The 27835-nt window shown below is 38.0% G+C and overlaps 1 protein-coding gene and 1 long non-coding RNA gene across 2 annotated transcripts in view; one reads left to right on the top strand and one right to left on the bottom strand.

Moving 5' to 3' along the window:
- LOC136992413 (uncharacterized) overlaps positions 1-11944 on the top strand; it is a 39107-nt gene extending 27163 nt beyond the window's left edge. Inside the window, exons 2-3 of the long non-coding RNA XR_010884642.1 lie at positions 10374-10479; positions 11615-11944. This is a non-coding gene — a long non-coding RNA (uncharacterized lncRNA). The remainder of the gene's footprint in view (positions 1-10373; positions 10480-11614) is intronic.
- The window catches only part of ADAMTS5 (ADAM metallopeptidase with thrombospondin type 1 motif 5), a 41435-nt gene continuing 21027 nt past the window's right edge, over positions 7428-27835 (bottom strand). Inside the window, exons 3-8 of the mRNA XM_067299506.1 lie at positions 21783-21950; positions 15461-15744; positions 13755-13938; positions 13118-13293; positions 11957-12132; positions 7428-8436 (exon numbers count right to left, since the gene is read on the bottom strand). Of these exons, the coding sequence (XP_067155607.1) occupies positions 7866-8436; positions 11957-12132; positions 13118-13293; positions 13755-13938; positions 15461-15744; positions 21783-21950 (1559 nt within the window). The 3' untranslated portion in view covers positions 7428-7865. The remainder of the gene's footprint in view (positions 8437-11956; positions 12133-13117; positions 13294-13754; positions 13939-15460; positions 15745-21782; positions 21951-27835) is intronic.

Below are 27835 nucleotides of genomic sequence, written 5' to 3'. Positions count from 1 at the left end.
TGCTGACAGTAATTTATAACCAAAGAGAGTGTACAGCAAATTATTCAAGCCTCCAAACCTTTTAAACAGGATAAATGGTAAAACTGTATTCTAGCACAGGTTTTTCACTGTACCCTTTACTGATTTTGAACACAGTCGTTATTCTTTCTGATGAGCAGTGACAAGCCTTATAAACATCTAGTGTAAATGTATAAACATGACAATCTGAAACACTTTTATGTATGTATAGAATATATAAAAATATATAATATTGTGTGTATGTATATATATATAGAGAGAGATACTGTACCAAGTACTGGCAGGACAGTTCTCTTGTAATGTGGTTCAAATAGATTTATATGTAGTGGAACAGATTATTAACTACATTTTTCTAAAGACCTTGGGCTAGTCTCCATAGGTAGTGGCAGCTCCATAAAGCTTCACTGCCAATGCAAGTACAAGCTAGGAAGAAAAACTAAACCTAGGCATAAATAAATAGTTTCTGTAAACAAGAATCAGGTTCATTTAGATCTGTAAAACAAAATAAAATAAAAACGCCAAATAAAAAAATCTTGGCAAAATCCAAAATGCATAAAATGCATAAAAATGCATTAAAATGTCATCAATCAATAGATTAAACATGCACATGGGGTAAGGTACATAAGCAGACAGAGATTCTTTCACTTCTGGAAAAAGCACACCATTTAGGGAACAATTAAATACTCCAACTTAGTGTCATGGAATGAGAAAGGATAAGTTGGAAAACAGCATGAAAATTGAACTCTAACAAATAATAATACAGTTGTATTAAAAAGTAAGTCTTGGTAATAATGCCTCATAAGGGCCACCCTTGATTTAGAGCATGTATGCAATTCTGTCTCACCAGCCCAATGCCCTAATTACCGGTTTTATCTTTCCTTTGCTACATATGCAGTACCGCCACTTTTGCACCCATCATACACTTCTATCACCCATTCTGGCAGGTTTTTATTACTCTTAGATTGGTTTATATTGCTTATTATGGATCTCATTCTGAACATCTTAAGCTGCTGTCTGTAACTCTGCAGGACAACGCTTTTAGACATGGCTTTCATGGGGGCTTTGCCTAGGCTCAGGAGATGCCCAGTATACACCATGCTTCTGGACTGCAGCAAATGGGAGCTTTGCCTCAGGCTCCAAAAGGCACTGAAAGCTGCTTTCTGCTTACTTTTCTGTTACACCTCATGATTCAAAAAAAACACTTGCATTTTGACAGAACTCCACCCCACCATAGCAAAAGCGTGGTATTTACATAAAGAATATTTTTGCCTTAATTTAGGGATCAGCTCAACAACTTCTAGCTCATGCGTCTTTAGTGGGACACAAACGGCAAATGGTAGCCCGCAAATATACCATATAGAACAAGTATTTGGACCTATGATACAGGTTATATTTATTACTTTTACTGAAATCACAGAATCAAATGTTTTAAGATTACAACTGGTAAATTATACATATGTAATAGTTTACAAAACAAAATATTGGCCTTCAATGTGTCATAGTACAGTGTAGACCTTGTACAATTCAGTTCAAATGAATTTATATTTAGCATAACATATTATTTATGGTGTAAACTGGCTGACATAGTAGTGCTCTAAAAATGTTAATTCTCTTTGATTAGACACTTATCAAAACAAAAATAAGTTTTGTGAGACATCTTAGTTTTTCAAAGGATATTGGTATTTCAGCCAAGTTATCTATAATGCAAAGTAACACTTTCCAGAATGTGCTGACACCAACAGAGTGTATAAAGAGGCATGTGAAATAAACTAAGCAAACCCAAATGTTGTGCTTTCCCTTTAGTCTTCCCTACAATACCTCTCTTGTTTTTATCCTACCTGATGTTAGGCAGATGACCTGGCAATAGAAATTAAATGGATTTATTGCTATACAGGGGTACACACTGTCTCCATCTCATTTGAATTCAGTACATGATTTCCTGTATCTGATGGGATTGTAGCAATGGATATATGCTTGACTGTCAATGAATACGTTTCATATGATAAACTGTTTCACTGAAAATTTCACAGTTCATGTGATAAATCGTGTAAACCTGTTCTTATAAATTAAAGGACAAATTATGCTGTCACTTAAAGTGGTATAAGTCTGAAGCAGCTCCTGAAAAGTGAAATGATGAAATGAAGTTACTCTGAATATACACAGGTGTAACTAAAACCAGTGTAACTACTTTGCCCTGTGAGTGAGAGTAACGGAGACCCAAATACCCGTTTGTGTGTGTGTGCATGTGTGTGTGTGTGTATCTACATGTATACACAAGCACACACAAAAAATATGCATTTCTATATAGCCACAGTTGAGTACTACATGTCCATGTATATACTTCAATATTGACTATGCAAGGTTTTAGATGATGTATGCAGAAATGACTTTAGTGTCCTTACAGCTACATGAGACTCTACGCATGACTTGGAGAGCAAACAACCTTGTGAGTTTTGGTTTCGACCTGTAACTCCGCTGTACACAGAGCAGCCAGACAGTACCTAGATGTTCGGTACTGCCTATCTGGAGATAAGTTCTTACATCATTCACTTGGAAGACTACAAATCTGTTGGGGTCTTTTAAACTTTATATGCTATCACTGAAAACTCGCACTGGTAATAAAATGGTCTAAACCCTACAGCTACATTTTGTGATGCCAGCTGAGAACCTGACAATTTCTCTCATGCCATGAGTCATCACAGGTGGACACGCTAAAATGAGGAATACTTGCATTTACAATGTTATTTGAAACAAGAATGTCAAACTAGTTTTACTATGCAAGCTAGTATTCAGTGTATCCATAGTAAAAAAAAAAAAAAATCCTCTCGAAAATATTACCAAGCATGAACGCAAGAATACACTTTGGCAACTCTATAAAAACTGATCAGTTAATTAACAAAAAAGATGTGTGGGGAGGACAAAACCCCTCGAAATCAGCAAATCTGTGTTTTTCCTGAAAAGTGCAGGCCATGCTAAGAGGATCTGATTTTGGCGAGTGCTGTGTGCTCCTTCTTCCTCAGTGACAAAGAACAGCACAGCATTTGTTAACATGAGGAGAAACACTCACCTAAACATATTGCTGAAAACCCATAATAATGTTTCATCCTTACAAATCCTATTTAGAGCCTGCCCTAAGGATCACCAAAGTCAAGGCTCATGGCAATTTCCTGGCATTCTGGCGTGGGTCTTGCATCCTAAGTGAGGAAGCATCAGCCACCAGACAATATAATTTCACCTAAAGCCTCGCAGCAGGCTCTGGGTCTTGGGTAGTGCCTAGAGAGCAGCAAACGCAGAGCACAGGGGCTTGAGGTGGAATTTAACTTGTGTGACTATGGGCACTGATGAGTAAGGTACCTTTCACTAGGGTGAAATCAGTTATTTGCTCTCAGTAGTACTGCCCTTAAGGTGAAATGGTTAGAGAAGTAATCAGTATTGTTAAATAAATTGACTATAGAAATGCTGTAGGTTTGTCTATATTGCATTTTTTCCCCCTCGCATGGGGCCCAAGATGAGCTCCCTTGAGTTCAACAGAAGTTGGACTGGATGAAAAGTAGGAACAACTAGATATTGTTATTTTTCAGGAGACACTGGGAACACACACTTGGCTGGCTTTTTTGTGTTTTAGCTTGCCTGACAGGGTGCAAAGAGCTAGACTACAACAAAGTAAAACATTGCAAAGCCTTCCAAATGGGGCTTTTGTTTTTTTTTTTTAAATATATATTTATATATATAAAAATGGTGGAAAGACTGAAAAAGTATTTTTTTTAACAGTTCAGTCATCATGAACTAAATCATGTATCATTTCAGATATATTTTCAAAGAAACACACAAAAGAGTTTCTTTATCTTATTTCACTTAAATATAAAACTACTTGAGAGACTACTTACTTGCCACCCTGACAACTCAGAGAAACTTCATTCACATATAGAGGTCTCACTACAAGCCTGAACTTGCTCCCATTGAAGCAAATGAGAGGACTCCTACTGACTTCAATGGAAAATCAGCAAGGCACATAGCATGAGTTGTATGCACCTATGTGAAAACAGTCTGTTTGATTTCTTTAGGAGCTAGTATGTTGGTTCACAGACCTCTGTGATTTGCTGGTTGAGAGACTTTAAAAGGAAAGTGTAACAAGGAGCTTTGAGCATGAGGTTTCACAAAATTAAAAACCCACAACTTCTCTAAAAAAGATGGTAGCAGAAAAAGAATATACATCTATACAGTGTGTACACATGTATACACATATACTCCTGTTTCATGCAGAAAGCTTTCTAAATAAAAACATACAAAAAATAACCAGTGCCATACATTATGTAAACTCACAAGGCATACTTTCAACACAAATTTGAAGCATAAATTAAAAGAGAGAGAGAAAGAGAGAGAGAAAGAGAGAGACAGAGACGATAGCAAAAAACATTTTAAATATAGAATTTGCACAATTGGTATTTTTGTTAAATAAGAATAAATAAATTCATTACATCCGTTCACATACCAGTTGTAAAAACAATAAATTATTTTATTTTTTTCAGTGCTGTGTTGCTTTTTTTTTTTTTTACATTTGTGATTAATCCACAAGATTACTCCCTCTCCCCCTTGTGATAAAACTGTTTCCACAGGAGGGCAGCTAAATTTAATCGCTTGTCTACAGCCAAACCAAAGAGAATAGGCTTTCTCTGAACGACAGCATCTTATCTGAAAGGCAGATGCTCTACAAAACACTAATGCTAGTGGGTCAAACTCCACTCAAGGCACTGGAGATGCCTCCCAAAGAATCAGCAGTGAATTTAACACTGCAGATGGTTTACTTCCATGCAAAGAGCAATCCTGTGGGTTGCTTAAACAGTGTTGCTATGCCCTAGAAGCATTTTATGAATCCTGTTTGGCAACCCGCAGTGCTAATGTAAACAGTGACATAACAGTGTGAGTAACGAGGAATCGAGTTCAGGACACAAGCTTCAAGGACAAAGTCACACACCGTGCACCAATTTTTCATTCAGCAGTTACACGAAACAGCTCTGAATGACCAGGCTTGGAATTGGAGTCTTATTACAAAGAACAGCTAAAAAGCAAGTGTAAAATAGAGCCCCCTGACCTAGTTTACCATCTGCTTTTATGGTTGCTTTCTTTGCTCTGCCCCTTTTGCCCTCTCACTGTATAAACTTCTTTACACTCATGTTCATGTGCTTCATAACCACATCGGTGAAAAGGGGAAAAAAAAAACACTGTAGTGGTTTGTTCTCATATTTCTTTACTTCTTATAAATAAACTCTTTCTATGAAAAAGATACTCTTCACCTAAGAAAGCTTTAAACTTATACCCGTTTATGGTATTAATCTTCTGGAGCCTGAATAACATCCAAAAACTTTACTCATTCTGTTGAATATATAATAAATTATTACTATGAGGTGAACACATACTTGCACATTTTGTCTCTATAATGCTAAAATGTAGGTAAAATAAATGCCACTTAATACAGCAGTTGTATGCTGAGACAATGTTAAGTCTATGAGTAAACGTTAAGTCTCCTTATTTTTCCTCTCATGATGGTTCTTTTGTGCTATGAAATTTTGAGAGGTTTGAGAACATGCGTAATATATATTTTAAGTATAAAAATCAGATTGCTGGAAAGGAAAATAAGACACTAAAAATAAGACACCTATGTTAATAGGTAGAGAAGGGACAAATCCTAACTTCCTAAAACTCTGCAAATATTCAGAGCCTTGATCTAAGATGCGAGGGTGGGATCAGCGATTAACTGGGGAAATTTCCTCAAGATCCACAGTTTTGCATAGGACGACGCCTGACAGGAAGGCATACTGTTTGTGAAAGCTCAAGATAACTAGTAACATTCCTTTGTAATTCATGTTGACAAACTAGGAGGCCCTGTCCCTATTATTGTTTACTTAGAATAGAGTACAAAAATAGATACTTCTCCAGGTTTCACCCTTGAAGATGTAGCAATGCTCTGCTATTTTGAAATCATCACATGCTTTCTAGAGTTCACACAAACACGCCACAGTTGCAAAAACATGTTTGTGTCAGCTCGGAGCCAAATCTGCTCGTTTTGCTACACAAACCAACAAGTTCTTTACTGACTTCATAACTGGATTTTTGAAAAGACCCTAGGGATTTTCAGTGCTCATGTACCACCGACTTGCAGCTGCGAGGTTTATCTGAAAATCCTCCTGCAGCCTCATATTCTCCTATGTGGACCATCTGGGGAATAAAATACAGGTTTGTATTTTCAGCAGCATGTTATACACACTTCTTTCAATACGTGTTATTCTAGGGCTTAATTCAAAACCTGCTGAAATAAAAGGAAGCAGTTTTGGTAGGGTTCCTGTCGGGCCTCCACCTGCTACCTGCATACGGTGAGATGCCCTTCCTCAGTCACAGACCTTCTACCAGGCAATAATGGGACTCAGAAGTTGTTGCCAAAAAAATTGATCCCAGCTACTGCCTGTACTGTGGAAACAGTCTTATTGATATTGGGTAAGTCCTCCACATCCTGATGTGGTTTGACTTTCTAGTGACCCCTGGTCCTCCCATATGCGGTAGATATACAAAACATGAATGACTTCTACAACTTAAAAAAAAAAAACAACAAAAAACCCAAACCTGAAAGACAAATAGTTACAAACAGTTGCTGGCAAGATGAATACCATGGTTAGACATGATGGACAAAACAGTGATAAAATATTAACTGCTTGCTGTGTTTTTTGACCTTTATAGCCTCTTCAAAAGATGTAGGTGCGTTACACATTGTTAGATTCAAGGTGGAAGCCATAGAGAAAATAACAGAGAAAGCAGTTGAACACAGTCTCAGAATATCTGAGTTAGAAGACACTTGGTTATCTTACCTGTAATTTTTGGTTCTCTAACTTGTTTCTACAAAATACAGTATGCCTTTGTTTTATGGAAAGAAGGAGCTAGCAGCTATCGCTCATCCACAACAAGGTCCCCAAGCTGTGACATGCCCAGAATGAGTGAAAGGTTTACATGAGCAAAGTGTACACAAATTCCTTCTAAGCAGCCAAAAGCCTCCTCCTGTGTATGTCTGACACACAGTCAGGAGTTGCTGATGATGCTGGTATTTGAGCAATGTACATGTGGGGATCCCTGGTCCACAAGCTGCTGCAATGCTCCTTTTGAGAATTTCTTGGTGGAAACACATTGTCATAGAATTATGATCTGCTGTCAGGAAATTCCTAGAATGTAAATGCACTTCCTGTTGTCAAAAAACAAGGAAAGTATTACTTTTTAAAAACAGCAGCAAGCTTTTCATTTTCCAGTAAAACATCCGCAGCCATTTCTGAAGAACGGACCAAGTCCAATGGCTGCAGATATACTTTGGTCAATCACTTTACTTATATAGTTTGTTTTTTGATTTTTTTTAATAGAACCAGTGATATAAAGTGACATACCAAATGAAAGATATTTACAAAACAGTATAAAATAAGCTACTGTGGTATCATGGATACATGTGACGCTTTCTAAGGACATACTGTATTAGAGGTAGGTGAAAAAGGGGAGATGATTCTGTAACCTTCAAATATCCCAGGATCCTCCATTCACTAGTTTTTCTTCTTTTTTCTTTGTTTTATATTTTTGCAGACACAGAGGGCTTATAACTTTAATTCTTAGTTTTTTGACATATCAAGATCACCCTACTATTATTTAAAGCAGTGCACATCTTCATTTGGTCCAAATAGGCAGATTCTGCCCATAATTTGAGACTGCATGTAAGTACATTGAAGCCTTGGCTTCTCTCTGACTGGGCAGACCTAATACCAGTATGTCAACAATGGCTTAATCAAACCTCTTTTAAAGAAGATCACAACCACAGGTTAACACTTTTTTAGCAAGCACTGTTTAAATGCTGACGGTCTCTGTGAGAGGAGACATCCTTTAGCTAATTTTCCATGCCCGTCTTTGCATTGGACAGTCCTGGTGTGCCACCCTGTGTCACATGTTCGAGAACAAGAAAGCCATGGTCCAGTAACCCACCGCGGCTGCATGAGCTGCAGAGTTACTTTGTTGGTGTTGCCATTGCTGGTGACAGAGTTAGTCATTTGCCCTTGCTTCTTTGGCACAAAGAAACTATAACGGACATCCACTGGTTGAGTTGGATCAGTTGCAAGTATCTGCACAATAAGAATCTCTTTTGTGGCAGAATGTCCCATTGCATGCAAGAAATCATCTTTGTGACTCCAGCCGCTGTAGTTCATGACAGTCCCATTGATGTCAATGATTGTTTCTGAAGTGGAGATCATATATTTTCCATTTACAAGGTACTCACCATTTTTCTTTTTCAGGGCCAGGTAGGCAGTGAACCTGCTCTGGTCCTTAATCTTGAACTGTCGAACTTTGATGTGAGTTGCCCCTTCTGGGATTTTCACTACGTCTGTGTAGCCCTTACTGAATGAGGGGGGGAAAAAAAAAAAGTATTCAGTAGCTAGTGTGAAACAAACCTCAAGTGTTACTGCAAAGCCTAATGAAGTTGCTGGTAAGACACATCTTGCTCCGGTTTAGTTCAGACCCTGAATCCATCTGTCTTGAGGCTCATCTAAAATTAATTTAACCAGGTGTCTTTTATTTTGTTCTTTATGTTCTTGAAGAACTTTCTACTGCATGTATTTCAAATTGCTTAATCTTTTGCTTTAGTAATAATTTTATATGAGTCAGATGATACAAGAGGAATGAATAATAGCTGATAGCTTATATATTTCAGCAAAGGGTAGGAGATATGAAATACGATGCATGCTTTGCTTGCCAAGGAAGGATAATGAGATATGCATTGGTTACAGCTGTTTCTTGCTGTCTTTGCTATAATGATGATTAAGGAAAGCATGAGCAGAGTAACAGCTGGATAGAGGTACCTTGGGAATATTTAAAAATGATCTTGATCACTCAGAAAAAAATTGTTTACTTTGAAATTCATAAAGCAGAAGATTAATTGCCAAGTGTCTAATAAAAGGTGCAACCAAATGGTTAACCTGTACCATTACAGAGTCTTCTCAGTTGCTACTTATGAAGTACTTTAATTCAGATTCAGAAAAAGATATTTAACTCTTCTGCTGAAAGTGACAAACATTAGAAACCCTGCAGGCATGCTAGAACTTTCACTATCTCAAGTAAGTTATCTATCTATCTGATTTATTTTAACTTGACTAATATATTGAAAAATCTTAAGGCCTATACATAGGTATACCAGTTGGACTTTGGAGACTTTTATTTTCATTCATAAAGATATGGCAAAATCATTCTGCAAATATCTCATATCTGAAAAGCTTTGTTAGTATATTCTAGAAAAAAAGGAATGAGAAAGTGTACTAAGAATGTGTAAAATTGAAGGTGTCTCTATGGCAACTGTTTAAACACTAGACTGCTACTTTTGAGAACTTTTGATTGTACAAGTGGAGATGGCACTGTGCTCTTCCTATACTTTTTCCAGCAGTTGTGGGACAACTGCTAAACCTCTATTGATTTAGCAGCTCCATAAACCTGAAGACATATAGTGCAAAAATCAGGCTGGGGGTCTCTGCTATTCAGCACTGCATAAATATTTTTAGATAATAGATGCTAAAATATCTGTAAAAACATGTTATTGAAGTTACAAAATCACATGCTCAAAAGTTAAAGGAAATGCTAGAGAATTCAGGTGGTATGCATAAAAAACAGTAATCACAGTTATCAACTGTAACACCCCATGTGCACAAAGAAGCAGGTGTAGCCTTAATTCTAATGTTTTCCAACTTCTGACTATTTAACTTCACAGCCTTTTAAAAAAAGTTCTTAGCAAACAGTTTTCCAGGAGATTTTTTTTTTGATTTCTCTAAAAGAAAAAACAACAAACAAATGGCATTATGTCAATTGTCTGCAATGAGAAATATTAGTTAACTTTAATGTACAGGTCAGTCCAGTTCCTGTTATAATGGTCAGCAATGCAATGGAGATGCTATTTTACAGTGGACAAGAGATAATTTTACTGTAGCCATGGCCCTTTTATAGGCAAAAATATTTTATGGACAATAATATTTTGCTATTTTAGTAAAGGGTTTTATTTTAATGTCAACTATTTGCAAAAAGGAATTAATCTCAATCAATATTTGCAGTAAAAAACAAATCCTCTTCAATCCAAAATTTAATCCAAACCAAGTCGGAACACACTTGGTACTTACAGTTTGATTATTATTTTTTAAATGGGACAATTCTGAATCCACTAAGGCCAAATCCAGTCACACAGTGAAGAATATTTTACTCTCTGACTGGTCTTATTTCAGTTAAAGGCACGTCTTGAGGAATAAGATGATCACTTCATGTGAATAATTATAACAGAATCTCACCATTTCCAGGTGTACCTCTGCTACAAATTTGACCTCACGGAAATCCATCAAGCCCCCTTCGCACCTTTGCTGGAGCCTGGATTCCACCACAAGGGTCATTACTGAAGCACATGAGGTATATCTCACACTGTCTTCTTCATTTAGACATCTCAGACATTTCAATATTTACAGTTTGGAAAACATTTGGTTTATATAATTACTGAATTGGATAGAAAGTCATTCCTTTTGGCAGAAGTGTTTTGGCATGCTTAGGTGAGTAATCACTGGTTTACCAGGAAGAAGATTAGTTATGTTTATTTTTAGAGCAAATTTATTCTCAAAGCCATTTTTGACTGCTATTAATCAGTGCATCAAAATGGATAGAAATGCAAGGTCATTTCAAGAGTCAGATTTCAACTTCTGGTAGTTTTCAATATGCTATAAGAATTTGGAAAATATAAAACTAAATCAAGGTCATGTGCTTTTTAAAAGATGGTATGCTAATTCAGTCACAAGATACTGAGTAGAAATCATCAGCTGAAATTTTCTAAGATTAGATCATTACAGTCCTGTAGGACCATGGAATCTACATAAATGATAGTAAAGGAAATCCTTATTTATCTATAAGCCTAAAGAAGTGAAGAGGGAGGGAAACAAGAATTCACACAGAAGGCAGACTTACTTGACATTGGTAATCCAGCTACGAAGTTTACTGCTGCTGTGAAATATGGGCAGGCAAATATTGTGGGGTGGTTGCTTTTGTTTTACTTTTATTATAGTCAAAAACTGAACTCTTGACAGTAAAATTTTCTTATGGAAAATTGCTATAAATATTTTAACTGCAAAAAAATAAAATTCACCTGCAGATTGATATGATGTCAGTAAGTACAAAGGGATATAGAAAAAAATGCCACGTTTAAGCCTATGCATACTTCTGACATCCCATCTAGTCATCTAAGCTCCACATATACTGAGTAGTATGAAAAGGCATTTTTAGGGTATTAATTCCTCTCACCTACTGTAGAAGACCATTACAGCAGTGCTCTAAAGCTGCCTGCTTCTCTCCATTATCTGCATAGGTAATCTGTGTCACTAAATGAGGTGGGAAGTATTCATTATTCATTTTCAAAGTCAGGTGAGATGAAACGTTCTCAGTGGGCAATTTACTAACACAGCACCATCTGGGAAATGCAGTTTCACATATTCCCAGATTATTCTGGCCCCAACAACTTCCTGGTTCATCCTTCTCTTCCCTTCCCTCTCTCCTCCAGAAACCACAAGCCATCCGACACCGCAAGGTCAGCAAATAGCACAAGATGCTGCAACTTATTCCAAGCAGACTTCATATTATTGGGTGCTCACCTGTATCAGCGGTACTCTGTCAGAAATGAATTGGGTAGAGTGTTTTACCATGTGATTATTTGCCAGAGCCAGGGTGTTGTTAAGAGGCCAATTTTACACATCCAAAAAGTGCAATAAAGCGCAGGCGATGTAGTTTTTTGGACTGCCTTTCTTAATTTAGAATTAATTGCATTTAGAGACAGAAAGAAGTCACACAAGACGAGTTACTAATTGCTCAGCAACATATATGTACTAGTACTCAAGATCAATACCTCTTTTTGGTGAAGGTTCCCATGACTTTTGTGCAGCTGGAATTGTCTCCTCCACAAACACCGCACTTATCATACTGGAGCTTTGAACCAATGATGCCGTCACAACCAGTTCGGATGCATTTTCCCCGGACACAGACTGAATTACTGTACGGCCTGCATTCAGTTCCATCAGTTACCTAGGTAATCAACTGACTGTTAGTTAAAACCGCCATGGAGAAGATTTGCTTTTGTGAAGCTGATTGGCAAATAAAGAGTTTATTTATATCACCCACATCACAAAGACTGCAAGTCATTTAAAACTATATTATAGATGAACAAATACTCAGAGCATTTCTGAAGAGGTGTTTCATTCCATCATAGGTATGAATCCAGTTAATGAATTTGTGCTTGTTTGGTGTTTAGCCAGCTGAATACCAGTACAGAGTTTGGCAGCTGAGACTAAGTTGTTCTAACAAAGCAGCCGAAATTTAGTGGAAGGGCTGAAAGTAATGACAGACAACTCTACCATAAGACACTAAAATGAGCCTGATTTTAATGACGATTTCATAGCTTATTAATAATAGCAATAACAGTACCTCTAGACAGCCTTTCATTTGAACATTTCAGTTCACAGTATCAATTACTTCATCCTCATAACATTTAGAGGAAGAAAATTGCAAGAGTAAGTGTGGGAGCCATTTCAGTTTGAGTTGCATCTGATGTAACATAAACTGACCACATAAACTAATTGGCTTCACATGAGTTACTCTAGATTCCCATAACACAATTCAGGGTAAAATTTATTCTTTTACTCATGTTATCCTCCCTCCTCCAGAAAGCCCCAGAGTCACAAATGACTCTCCAGGCAGAAATCCTTTCCTTTATCCACCACTGAAAGATTAGTGCAGAATACACTAATAGACACATATTATTATGAACCTACAAATTTAGATGTGGAAAAACATACCTAATTTAGAGGCCACCTCTGGTCCTAATTTATAACCAGGATCAAACCAGTATATCTAATCACATGGTAAAATCCTTGGATCATATGATTAAATTAAAGTTACGTTTAGTATACAGCTTAGTATACAGTTATGTGTAGTATATACCTAGAAAGCTTTTTACGGTACAGGACACTTCTAAACCGAGACCTGAAATCATAATTGAAGATTCCATTACCTTCTGAGAAAATACCACGTAATAGCCGGTTCCTTTGGCTCGGCAGGTGAGCTTGCAAACATCTCCAGGAAGTACTCCAGCATACTTGGGGACCCATTCAACAAATGTTTTGACACCCTTTGCATCAGATTGATAGCCATTCCTTGCTTCACACTGCTCTTGTCGAAAAGATTTAGCTGTAGAATTATTTGTATCATTAGTGATTATTTCAGAACATGCTGCAAATATCATTATGTCTACCTATTATTCCAATTTTTGATTTGTTTTAACATAATTTTTAAGTTATATCATTTTTCTGCTTTACTTTACTACCTAACAGGCCTTCAAATTCTTTAACTGTTTTAGCTTGGAAACCTTCCCTAGACATAATAAGAATTAAGTGATTACAGTGTGCTTTACTGTTCCTTTTTCAGGAGTGAAATTTCTTTTCATTGCAATCTCTATCCTTTTTGTTTGGGGTCTGGGTGGGGGTTGGGGAAGAATTAGGGTATTGTATTAATGCTGAATGTCTTGCTGTGGTAAGTAATTCTTATTATGTGTTGCAGAAACTATAGCGGACTCAGTAGATGTTCAGTATTTTTCATCTAGGCACACACAGGCTGGAGCACGGAGGCACTTCGGCAGCTATGCAACATACCATTTGCTGGACAAGGTGTGACATTGCAGGAACGATAGATGGCCCTCTTGCCAGTGCAGTACCTGCCGTTGTTTCTGGGAGCTGGGTTGTTGCAGTGACGATAAGCAAACTGAACTCCTCCACCACAGGTACGGGAACACTGTCCCCAAGGTCCCCAGGACCCCCAGTTACCATGGTTTGAAGCCTGAAACATATGGAACAGTGGGAAGTAAGGGCATCATCCAAATGTGAATAAGGGTAAATAATTAAATATCAAAGACACTGGTAATGTTTTCCTCAATTGAAAAAGGTGTTTCGTCAGCCATTTTCATTAGGGATAAAAGGCAACTCCATCTGAGGAGCCTTTTTTCTATGTATTGATGACATTTCAAGTGGCATTGTGCACGTAAGGCTAGGGCAACACTAGGCTTCATTCTGCACAGCCAGCTTCAGCATATTTCCCAGAATACACACACTGCACCAGGAATACTAACTATATTCTCATATATGCCCTCTCATTTTTTGCTATCCCACCAACAGGCCCACTTAAACTAGCTACAGGGGATTCAGGGATTGTTCTGTATTACAGAATCTAACCACAATCTAACCAACTTATGCAAGGATTCATAACCATACCTGAATCCCCATTCTGAAGGAACAAGAGTTCAACATGTCTTATGTTAATGAGTTTTGTTTCCAAAGACCTACTTCACACACATGCTACAAATACAAGCCAATATCCCCAGTTTCACCAAGTGAATCATCTGCCCAAACTACATTAGTAGTCTTCCAAGATTAGGCGATTGCCTCTATTTTTCTCTCTGAAAAAACATAAGATTGAATTTCAGAGTTTTCTAAAGGCAGGAAATGAAGGCATAAGATGAAGAAGTTTGGTGACAAGAGTGAAGTTAAAATTGCTTCTGAACCAAGAGGTTAAAGTTCCAAGAATACTGGCAAGAGATGGAGCCATCAGATATAGTTTGCAACTCTGCTAATTTGGCTCCCTAAATAGAACAGTGCACCAATTACAAGTATTGCATGAAGAAGAAATATATTTTATAAAAAGAGTGTTATAAAGGCTGTAGCTTGATTTGAACTATTCTCATATTTTGTAAATATCTTCACAAAGCTCTGCAAGTTAGGTATAATGGAAGGGGCAGGGTGACTGTCCACTCAGTTAATGTAAAAGTATCCAAACTCTGCACTGGACAATTCTCATGAGCCTGCAGACTCTTCAGAGATAGAAAGCTGACAGAGGGTACAAATTTTTCTGCTCCAGAAATGCCATCCTGGATGAGCTTCATCAGTCTTTCTCTTCACTAAATTAAGTCCCTGGGGCCCTTCTGATGAGAGCTGTAAATTAAATTTACAGATTTAATTTACTTTGGAGTCCAGTGCCAAGAAGTCAGGGAGATAAGAACAGGTCCTTGACAATCGTTCCATTTGTCCTGAGACCTGACTTACTGAATTGGCAATTCCTCTGTTTTAAAGGGAGGCTCCCAGTTTGCCAGGAATGAAGGCTTTCATACTTCAAGAACAAGAAAACATGCTTCCTCAAATTCAGCAGCATTTTTCCTATATCCCTCACCAGTAAAACTCCAACTACATGTTAAAAAATAAAGCAGCTCTTAAGCCGACACTGTCAAGTCCCTTTCACTCCCATGGAAATCAGAGCCTTTCAGGATTACGCCTTCTAAAATTCCCTAGGGTCACAGCTGGTAACTTACCGAGTAATATTTCTTCTTGGTTTTGTCAACACATTTTCCCTGGAGGCAGATCCTCCCTTTTCCACATGGCGTCCCCTCCACAGCAGGCAGCTTCTTAGTCAGACAGACCATCTGACCCTGGCGAACAACTGCACACCACAGGCGAGAGCACACATCCATACCAGGACACACCGTGTATTCAGGTCCAAATGCCAGTTTGCACTGACGAATGGCATCGTAAGTCTGTCCCGGAAGCTCCTCGGGGCCCAAGATCTGCTTTCTTGGTTGGTCCAGCAAACAGTTGCCTAAAAGAGCAAGCCAGTCTGTTATTACTCACTTCCTAGGTTTCTCTGCAGTGCTGCAAATTTGTCATTCAAGTTAGGCAGGCTGATAATGACTGTGAACCTCATTCAAAGGACACTGACGCTAGCAGAAAGGCTCTCTGAGGTATCATCAGGTTTTGGATGAGGTCGCATTATTGCAACTCTGTTCTCTCTCAGCAGTGTACCAGGTGTCAAGCTGTCTGTTTATTTCCAGTCCAAGACTGGAAATGAATTTTACTCAAGTCCCTCGGCCTTTCATTCCGTTCCCTTTATTTGAATTGACTCGGAATACAGTCTGTCCTGTTTATCAATTTGTGATTTAAGGAATGTTCAGGACGCACGGCAAAGTAAGCAAAGCTGTCATTTGAATTTTGAGTGGTACCACTTTTGAAATGGTAAAGTTTCTAAAGGGAAGCCAGAAAAATCACAAAAAAAACAGACTTGTAGCCAGTGAGGCCCTTATAAAAAGAAAAAACAAAATGAATCAAAGGAGAAATATAAGCCACATATCAAAGTTAATGTTGGCAGTAAGTCTGCACTGGGCTTTCCTTGTAAGGAATGATACTTCTACTTTGGAGTTATTTTGAAGAGAACTATACATTGTATAAAAAAATCAGAAAAAAAAGAATAAAGATCATATACATAAAATACAGAAGAGAATATATGTGTTGAGAAATAATGCAGAAGTTAAAATTTGTCTGCTACTCATTCTAAAAATGAGAATTCACATTCAGATTCTTGAGGACCTACTGAAAGTTTTTTTTCACTACTGAAAACCTTATTTGTTGACATGCAGAATTATTTATTCAATATAACCTCTTTTACACCCCATGAAAGGGTTATGTGGTCTGGACAAGCTTCACTTATCCTTGGCCAAAATAATTTACCACAATTTATCACACTTTGCAACTCACACCAATATTATTCAGTTGGACCATGGGTAAAAAAGGCTCACTGTAAAAATCTCACCATTTAGGCAAATAGAATAGAGGTTCGAGCTATAGTAGTGTATTTAAACAAACCAAACACCCCATCACTCAAACAATGGCTTGCATTTTCCCTTCAGAACACACATTTACTGCAACTATTCTTTTTTTTTCCTCTAAAGATTAAGGCCAATTAGCTATATTCAGCCAAAAATCCTTTCTGCATCATTACTTACTGCTGAAAACCCTCTACTTTGTTAAACTTGTTGTTCCATTTGTCCTCTGCTGACCCTGATTTACCCTGCTTTTATCTTTAATCTGGATTATGCTGACTTTTTTAATGAAGACAAGGTGTGCCAATGCTAACTGATGATAAGTGGAAAGAAATAAAGGTAATTAAAAGTACCCTACTGTTCAAAGTTCTTCGTAGTGTAAAATATTAAAGACATGGTGAAAAGTGAGGAAGCACAGATGTTTTCCATAAAGGTAGGTTGCTGGGGTTTCTGAAAAGGAAATAATTGGCAACAGTTTCTGTCAAAAATACATCTTATAAAAGCAGAGAACGATAATGCCCTTCTACTTCATATACCTTGTACAAAGGAGGAAGCTAGCATAGCGTTGGGGCAGTGACAAGAGGACACTACCATGTCAGCATTTAGAGGTATACACTACTAGTATATAGTGCAGTGTTTATAAAATTCCCACAGTGCAACCACTATTCAATATTTTAAAACGTGACAATAACACATAGTTTCTGCAGATAGATACTCTGCCACCCATCACTAACTATGATCCACCCTAACTGACATGATGGAAAATCTGAATATAAAGAGAGAGAAAAAAAATCACATTCTTGCATATACTTGAATTGTCAGTCATTAGTTAACACCCATTTGGGTATTTTTCATCCCTGAATAGTAAACAGGTTTCACAAGCTTATGTAGCAAATACAGCATTTTTTCCCCCCCAGAATAGAGGGGGAGTGAGTTTCAAAGTTCTCCTTAACTGATATCGCTCTGAGGAAACACAAACACCACAGAGCCATACATTCCAGCTCATCTCACACGATAAATTCAAAACTGAAGATAGGAAAGGCCCCTAAGGCTTCCGCACTGAAAAAAACTGCCTTTACATTTATAGGTAGCAACAGTGCTAATCTCTGTTTAGACAGGTTCCAGTGAAGTGCAGGTGCTTCCACCACCAGCTAGTCTAACCTCCTACTTTGTAATGGTCAGAAAACATGGAGGTAAGTGCTGGAGAATGGTTTGTCCTGGGCCCCCTGGTTGAGAGGGCAGAGAGGGCTTCAATTCACTACATTACAATATACAGAGCATGTATATATTACTATTCCTATTTTATGTCCTGAGTCCCAAGGAACATCTGTGCACCCTGGAAAAGAGCAACATTCTTGCCTGATGACAGTGCTAATCAAGCCACCTCATTATCTCTCCTCAGTGTTATGGGCAATATGCCCTGGAAGAACAGGCAGAATAAAATCTGTGCAGGAAGCAGATAAGCAGGATATAAATTAATTAAAATAGGAATAGTCTTATTTTTCAGAATACGCAGAGCACCAAGCGCATTGACTAAACACAGTAAGCAGCAAGCAATCATATCACAGGCTAGCGGCTGACATGACAATAAAGGCAATTAGTACCTTAGGAAAGAGTGGGCTAAAAGCAGATGGAAATAAATGTCACCTGTCTTCTGGACACTAACTGAACTATTTCTTCCTAAATGTCAAACTGCTGAGTGAGGTCAACTCATGAGTGTAAATCTCATGGTGAAATCATGATGATAATGATCATAGTTCTCAGACTGGGCCACAGGGGACAGGGAATCAGCACCCTGACTTTCCCCAGACCTGGATGAGACATTTATGTTGGGATTTGTTTATCTCACTTTAACTGTATGTAATGCTGGTGTCTGCAGTTCAGTCAGCTCTCAGAGTTTTCACTGGTCAGTACAAGCAAAGGAGTTTATAGTGTAATGTGGCACCACTGATACAATTAATAAGATCAAACAAATCATTGATGCCATTGATAAGACAACTCTTCACTGTGATGGAAACTTAAATACCCAGTTGAGGTGTGGCTATCTACGTAGTAAATACCCACATTTAATAAGATGAATCCCTCTCTAACATCACTTTCCAAATTTATAAAATGGGAACCACAAAACTTGACAAATTGATGTTACAGAATTAAAGAGTCAAGACTGATGTTTTCTGTTACAGCAGTCTGGGGTGAATATCAAAAGCTATATGAGAAATAAGAGCTTAAAGCTTTGATAAAATATTTACTGTTCTTTTATAATAGAATCCTACTCAAAAATCCAAATTTCTGGACTTCATTCAAGTTTCATTATGCTTAGCCATAAGAAGTAGCAGATGAAGTACTTAATTTATTTACTTTCTCACATCAATACTTGCATGCCCTGTTTGTCACAAGGCACAGTCCACAAGCTCATGTCTGTTCAGACCAAAAGCACAATATAAATTACTTATGCTGTGTATCAAAGAATGGAAAAATCTCCTCTTCTTCAATGTTTCCCACACTAGCTTCCTGTGACTATATAAAATAAAGTCACAGACAAACAAAAAATAAAGCCAGGCATATGAATAGCTATATTCTTTCTTCCTTTGGTTGTAACTGCTATTTTGCACCCTCCTCATCTCCATTATACCTACAGCAGTGCTCAAAATTGCACCTGAATGAATAGTTAAGTTTTTTTCTCTGCCTAGCAGCATTTGGGAGACAGAGGATTTTCTTTTTTTCTATTTGAAGACTGCAGGGGAGCACTGTCTCCAAAAGAAAAAAGGAGGGAAAGCACTATAACTACACTACAGTACACCTGTCCCAGCCGAGGAAAAAATGAACAATCCATGCGCAGACACATACTTATTCTGAAGGAAACATGGAAATATGGCACATTTACACTGTTTTATTATCAGCACAATGCAGTTAGAAAGGTGGCTTCATGCTCTACTAGGATTCTGTAGTTGTCTTGTACACTCAGTATACATTATAAATGGGAATTATGGAGCTATGGATTCATTCATTGGCTGGACAAAGAAAATAAAACTAAAATCTTGCATGTCATTTTAGCACAATAATTTGGAGAAACTGCAATTTAAATCATTGACTTTCATTTTTGTTTGGTTTCATGGATAGTGTTTGTGTTCTGTTGTGTTCTGTTAAGACAAATCTTTGACTTAAATAGCTACTGAAAAATGATAAACTTCACAGAAAAGCAAGACTTCTACTTTGAAAACAGGTCTCTGAAGGCCTGATCTATCAAGAAAACAGATTCCCTAAACATTATCTTCCTAAAATCACACCAATAGACTCAATAATAAAACCAATTCCCACGTAAGACTACAGGCTCAAATTTTCTAAGAATTATTTCATCATGTTGGTAACTTTATGAGACTATATGCCTGAAGGATAACTACTCATCAGTATTAGAAATGGCAATGTACTCTAACCCATCTCTTAACAAACTCATAGATCCTAAGCTCGCCATGTGCAATATAATATACATAACTTGGTGAGACTTGTCGGCCACTGAAGACCGTTAAACTTCTTGTACAGGAAGGCAACACTCATTCTGAACAAGGAGACCATAATGTGACTCAGAAAGATTTGAAGCTGTTGCCTACTTCTACTGAAAAAATTGGCAGAATTTATATTCTTAGAACTGTAGGCTTGACTGTTACAGCTCCCCTCACTGGGAAGACTGGGACCAGCTCATGGGTAAAGGCCCAAATTTCAACTATTTCCCAGTACACACAAGCCAAAGGTGAGGTCTTTGCTTGCTTTGTTGTTGGGAAAGTAGTTGGCTGGATGCCCAGTATGGAGAAGAAGCCAGATCACAAAAAAAAGGGAAAGACAAAAACACCCTTCGTACCAGCCTGCAGCAGGAGAGGAACGGAGGAGGAATTGTGGCTCAGAGTTTCTTGCTCTAAGAGGTCATACAGGGATGGCCACTAAGGTGCCCTTCTCACCCCAGAGAATATATATTGTGAAACTCCCAGGTGAGACAAAAGGTAATGAACGTAACTGAGCTCAGAAAGGAAAGATCTCTTACACATGTGGAAACCAACTTGCTAAAATTAAGTCAATGCCAGAGCAATATGGACTATAAAATAGGACAGCATAGATTAATGGGTCTAATAAAACTGAGAGAAAAAATGAAGTAATTCTCCAGATACGAGAATACAGGAGAAAATATTTTGGAGAGCACTGAAATTAGCCAGCAAAATATTTAAAAGTAAAAAACCTTTACATTCAGCTGGCATACCATACTTTTTATCCATAAGTATTTCAGTTACCATAACAACTTGGTCCATTCACTCAATTATGTCATTTTTATCTCAGCATTTTGGAATTTGAATGGCTTGTTTAAGAACTACAGTTGCTTTGGGAGCACAGTGAAGACTTAAAAATTCATTTAAAAGTGCAGACTATGCTTTATTATTAACTTTTCAGAAAATTAAAGTTTTGAGCTTATTCTCCAAAGAATAAAGGACATATTTTACAAATATTAGTTAAAAGACCTGGAAGCTAAGCTCCTGGGGCGGAAGAAGTCTTTTGTCACATTTTGTCTAATTCTTGCTTATGGCCCCTCTAGCACTTGCCTTATAAAAATAATAAATGCCATTAATGGTAATAAGAATTATCTGCATACACTCTGCTTATATATGTAGTCTAACACTCAGTAGACCACAACACCCACTTTAATTTCTGTGAGGAACCAAAGCATTTCCTTGTGTCCTCTGTTTAAAGTAATCTCTGAATTTGTTTCTGTGGCATTTGGAAACACAAAACTAATTTCATGCTTTTAAAAAACATCGTCATGTTCCCAACCAAATTTTTGCCAATACACACTGTATCAACTCTTTCTTTTCTTTTGCATGTGAACCACACAAAGCCTTTGCCAGTCTTTGAGACCTTTGACTTTTTCTGCAAGCACCTCCAAAATAGTCCTGAAGATGAGCATGGAATGAAAAAGCTGATATAAAATGTTAATATTCCAAAAACGGTTCACAGCAAAAACTGGCATGTAGCTGACACCAGAAGTGATAGTACATACCATGACCATCATCGAAAAATTCTGTTATAGTTGCTGAAGTGCATTTGGACCAGGGTTTGGAAGCATCAATGCTAGTGAGAATGGAGGACATCAAGCGCTTGTCTTCCATGGAGCCAAAGTTCTCCTCACAAAATTTGGAGTCATCGTGGGAAAGTCCAAGCAAGTGTCCTACAGGAATGAAATAAATAAATAAAATGATACTGCTATCCTTAACAGAATTTACCAGCTGGACCTCATAGTCAAGGTAAAATGAATTGTGTAGTTCATTCTAACAGCCATCCAAAGCAGGCCACCTGAAATGCAGTATCTCTGCTGGAAGACAAAAGAGCTGTGCCCATTTACACCACTACATGTAGCAGCGAAGTAGCGTCATCGGCTGACATTTCATCAAACCGTGCTGATTTAAACATGATGAAGACTAAAGTGAACTGTATCCACTTTTGTTAGTCAATAAGTTAGTTCTTACTGCTTTCAAAATCATCTGTAGCAAGAAAGACTAATACCTCACTCTATAAAGACATTCTGTGACTGTTCAGAAAGGTGTTACAATATCTTTCTAAGTGTACACAAATGCTAATATTTATGCAATAAGTACCTACATGACTAAACAAATTGTACAAGGGTTCTTATACCGTACGCAACCCTGAAGCGTGAGTACCCTCTACAATACATCAAACAATCAGAATAACCTTGTCACATAGTCTCTTCCATGTATGGCAGTGCGTCTTATTTTGTGTGAGGTTTTCTTTTTATTATTATTTTGGCTAAAGTTTTAGTCTTGTGGGCTTTTACTTTTAAATATACACAGTATTAGATATTTATATTACAAAACACAAATGTGCACACAAAACAGCAGATGATGAAGCTCGTGAGAATACTTAATACCTAGGAGAGCTTATTCCAGTGCCAGACCAGCTCCTAGAAAGGCAACAGCAATCTTTATGGTAGAGCAGTGGTCCCCACCTTCTCTAGCCTGTGAGCAACAATAACAGATTGCAGGCAACGAACTTCTTTTAACTTTAATTTCCACTCCCATATTGGATTATCTCACAGCCAGCTTACTATCCAAGGGGTAGAAGACTACGAATGCGTACCAAGCTGCAGAAAGGTCCAGCCAGAAGTTATCATTCATCGCCTTCAACCGAGGTCAGCAGATGATTAGCCAGACATCCAGGGTTAGAGCGTAAGTGCTTTAATGATAAGAACAGAGACCACCCATGAAAGCCACTGCACAGAAATAAATCTTATGCCCCCACAATAGCCTGTGTGGATGAAGAAATGCAAACTATTCTGCAATATCTGAAAGCCTTCTGTGTACCATAGACTTCATGTTTAAGTGTAACTGCTGTAGACTAGCTGAAAGGTGACAAAAGTAGGAATGCTGATGGTAGGATATAATATACTGATATTCATAGTAACAGCCATGACAACAGTAATAACAATAATAGTACCTACAGTCTAGGCCAGAAAAGAAGAAAATCAGTAAATATCTATTTGCCGTATATAAACTTTCTGTTATGTTGTTTTGACCTGTGTGGGGGAGAAGTCAAGAGGAAAGAGACTGGGGTAGCACCCACTGTCTAGCAATATCTGAGATTAGGAAATAGCCACCTGACCAGAAATTAGTGTTAAAACTGCAGAAGATGAGAGATGAGGGTTTCTGTCCTGTGAGAGAAGCCAAGTTACCCGGCAGCCTCACCCCTGCTGATGCTGGATCCCTGACCTAAGGATGGAGCTGCAGTAAAGTGACAAGAGGACCTTGATCTGCCATTTCTACTTCTGCTAGTGATGACTAAGAATGGGAACAGCCAGTCTTACTTCTGTGGCTGCTGAATCCCCACCGGACGGGAGGTGGGAAGGAGAATGAAGAGAGCATGCCTCTTTTTTTCCCTCTTCCCCTCACATGCACACTTTCACTGGTATCATTCAGATACAGCTCCCATTTGAAGAAAAGGCCCTGCAGTGTAATAAATACTAGTAAGAATTTATTCAAGCAACCTGGGTTAACCCTGATGAGAGTCAAACTAATTAAAACCCCTTTCCTTGTTACTGTCTGCTGTTGCAATGCTGCATTGTTAAGTTCACGAATACATTGCTGCAAGAATGTAATGAATCAAACCTTTACACTGAATGCATGCCTAATTACCAACATGTTTTATATGCAAGGTTTTGGCTTATTTTTTCCAATAGGTATAAAGAGTTTCTTTTGGCCATACTTATCATATATGGGACAGATTCTGCTACCTTTATTCTACATTCAGAAACAGCTGAATATCAGTAGGCAAATGTCAAGTTTCAATCTGATATAACATCACGTAAAAATCGATGTAAACAGTTGCTTGCTGAATAGATGACAACCTCTGCTTTGTTTTATTTAAGACAAGTGTTGGTGTTGAACAAAATAATACCCTAGTACGATTATTATTTCAAACAGCCACATTCCTCTCACAGAATAACCATATAATCAGTGCACCACTTCTAATCTACAGAGCAAATCCTCTGAAAGTGTCATAGGGCTAAGCACTTCATGAATCAGCAGCTCCCTTGCCAATGAGGACTGCCTCTGACTTTGCCAGTCTTACACACCAACAAAGAATGTCTTCAGGAAATATGAAGACAATGTTATTTTTGGCTGTCTTTCTATACGATGTTATCTCCATGCTTGTACTACTCATGCTAATGCAGTGAATGGCACCAGGTCACACCTCATATCTGAGAAGAAGCACAAGCACAGTTGACGTGTTAATGAACCTCAACACATGCCTAGTAGTAATATAACTACAACCACTTTCTGCTGATGTTAAATAACTCCTTGTAGCCAGTTTCACCAGTGTTATGCTAACTCAAACAAGCATTTACTAGACAGCACCTTAGCCACATGTACTAGCTCTTTTTGAATCCTTGAATGTATGGTGCAGTTCCTCATTTAAATCAGGTCTGCACACACACTGCTTTGCAGAGGTGTTTAGGAGTTTCAGCCAGTTTCTTATGATTTACTTGAATCTGTGCACTTAAATATGCATATATTTCCAATCAATTAAACAGGAATATTTGCACAAAATTAGCCCAGCAAGCATAGAAATATCATGCTGGCTAGACCTAAGTCTCACCATAGCAGCCTTCACTGAGACAGCTTGTATGCTTAAAGGTTGCAGGAAGAATGCATTTATATCTAATGTCTCAAGACAGACCATAGTTGTAACATTGCAAGAAATTACTTCACTGCAGCATGTTTGTGAAATAAGATAATGAGGTCCTGTTACTGAAAAAGGGGTTTCATTTCTAAGTCATTGGACGTGGTACTAAATAGTTCTATTTGAATAATAAAAGCTGTAGGATTGTTCTTAAAAGTAAAACTGATTAACATTATGCAGCATACAATGTATGTTCAGCATAGGATATGAACAATAGTTGGGTGTGAATCAGCAGTTTGAGAACTTAGCTTTTCAGAGTACTCAACATTTCATAGCACCATTCAGAACCATCCAAAACTCTGACACGAAGGACTTGGTTTTGTAGGGCAGAACTCAAGTGTCTTAACGCCCTCTGATACCGTTCTGCAAAACCTACCCATTTCAGATGCAACCTCACTCTCTATAAGAACTCCATTCTTGCATAACCATACTTCACTTTTCACAATTTTGTTCAGCTTATGGGACAGAGATCCCACATAAACATGATCATATAACAAGACTTAATATAATGCAGATCTGCACAGGTCCTGCTAGTGCTGATGCTTCTGAATGTGCAACTTTGACATCTATGAGATTCTCTGCTACCTATGACACTTTTAACACGGTTTTTGGGGGCGCAGTCTCCTCCTTGCACCAACTGCATCAGTCCTGGCTTAGGAAAGACGCCTTTGTCTTTCCTAAGTGCTTTCTCCAGCACTGATCCGACCCTCCAGCCCCGAGCTGCAGCACATCTGAGACTTGCTGCTGCACAGAATTTCACTGCTGAACTGTGGCCTGAAACTGCACTTTTCTTCCATTTTTTTCCCCCTCTGTACACACAGAAAAAGGAACATGCCTCACATACAAGAAAGCCTGCAGCCAAATTTCAAGCTTTTCACTTACAGCATAGAGACTGCAAATTTCTCAATAAAATGGTTGCAAATCAATCTCCCTCTCAGAAATAGCTGGAGAGTCTCTGTAGAAAAGTTCAAAATAAATAAATAAAATTAAATGCTTCTCAGGCAACTATCCAACACAGAACATTTTAGCCCAAATACTTCAGAAAATCACAGGAGAGTGAAACAGGGTCTTCTTATGGAAAGTGTTAAGCTACCAGCTTCACCTTTAATTAGAGTACAGCATAACTTCTGTACTTTACAATGATAAATGGGGTAAACCAAGGGCATACCTCATTAACTGCCTGGACTTTTGTTATATTAAATTAGACCACTGTTCCAATGCATGATGAGAACTAGTCACTTATTTGGCATACTTCATCTTTTTGAGGAGAGGCTTCCCAAAGCATTTGCAAATCTCTCATTATTTATATTTGCAAAAATAGTATCAAAATTTCTTTGAACAATTATCACAAGGAAGCAAGGTAGTAAGTAGCAAATGATTTACAAAATATGCAATTCTGACAGCCAGTATTCAAGCTTCTAAATTAGCCATCAGTGACACTAGTGATGAGTGCAGTATCTGTGCATGCCATTGAATATATGTATTCTATCTAACCACAAAGATTTTTCTGTAAACTTTGTATGTGTGTTTACAAACACTGAGAATGTAATTTTCAAAGCATTTTATGGAACTAAAAATTCTAATTCATATCACAATCCTCTCTCTCCATCCTAATTTCAGCTTTTAAAACATTCTGACCAGACCAAAACAGATTAAAATATATGACAGACTTCCAATGACTCTGCAAAACCTTTTCTGTTTTTCATTAAAACTGATCAAAATTCAGAATATCACAGCTATCTCTAATCTCTAAATATTGCCGAGTTGAAGTATGCTCTTTCTAGCACAGGAGTAGGAGCAACACAAAGTAATTCTATACCTGTGTCCTCTGTCTTTCTGTATCCAGGAGATAAAGACAGGACATTTCCCTTCTTGTCTAGAAAGCTTCCCCCGCAGACACACACTGACACTTGCATGCATGAACACGCTGACATTACCACACAGAGCTCAGGACATTACAGTTGTTACTGGCAGTTGCTGGTAGGATGCTTCCTATCAAAAGAGCCAAACTGAAAAGATTACAGGTGATCCTTCAAGGGATCCTACGTGTAAGCATAATTTGAGTGAAAGCTATGGGTAAAAACTAAGACATAAGGAACACGAATCTTACAATGAAGGCTTTTAAAAACTTTGCCAATTTTAGCACCACACCATTTTGTACTACTATGAACTTCAAACTTTTCCTTGAAAAAAGAAATAAAGGCTCCCAACAGCTGTGTAAAATGACGTCTGATCGAGAATGAGTTAGTAGATCATCTGATGTTTTCTCCTTAATGAAGCATCTTACTGGCGTTGACAGTTCCCACTGAGTGAAAATGACATAATTTTACCAGCAGGATGGTGTTTGGTTAAGTTATGCTGTAGGAATGCACAAAATGGTAAAAGAAACAGATGTAGAGGGGGCAGGGTTTACCCTTATGCAAGTGAAGAGGAGCTGACCTTCCTGTAAATTGTTTTCTTCCTAAGCAGCAAAAAGACCAACCATCTAAATGGACTGAGAGCCTTTCTTAGCAACCTTCTTTCCCACCTTGAGGTGAGAGAAGGTGTGACTACATTAGTAATCTGTTAAAACCAGCATCAAAGCAACATGTGGACTTCGGGCCTTGCAGTATTTTGGAATGTCACCTGCAAGGGACTTTTGGCATGGCTCAGTCTGTTTAGATCCTGAAGCAAGAAATGAAAGGAGTCAAACATCAGTCACCAAGCCCTGGATCCCAGTTCACTTGCACTGTCTGTACTCCTGATAGTGGACCTTGGACTACCCAAGCCTCTATACCCCCAACACCTACTGAAGACTAATATCTATTACAGCCCAACAGAAGATAGTAAGTCCATGGGATCAACAGGAATTCCTACACC

Source organism: Apteryx mantelli, chromosome 1, assembly GCF_036417845.1.
Source record: "Apteryx mantelli isolate bAptMan1 chromosome 1, bAptMan1.hap1, whole genome shotgun sequence".
NCBI lineage: Eukaryota > Metazoa > Chordata > Aves > Apterygiformes > Apterygidae > Apteryx > Apteryx mantelli.
This window is presented reverse-complemented; position numbering and strand designations above follow the sequence as displayed.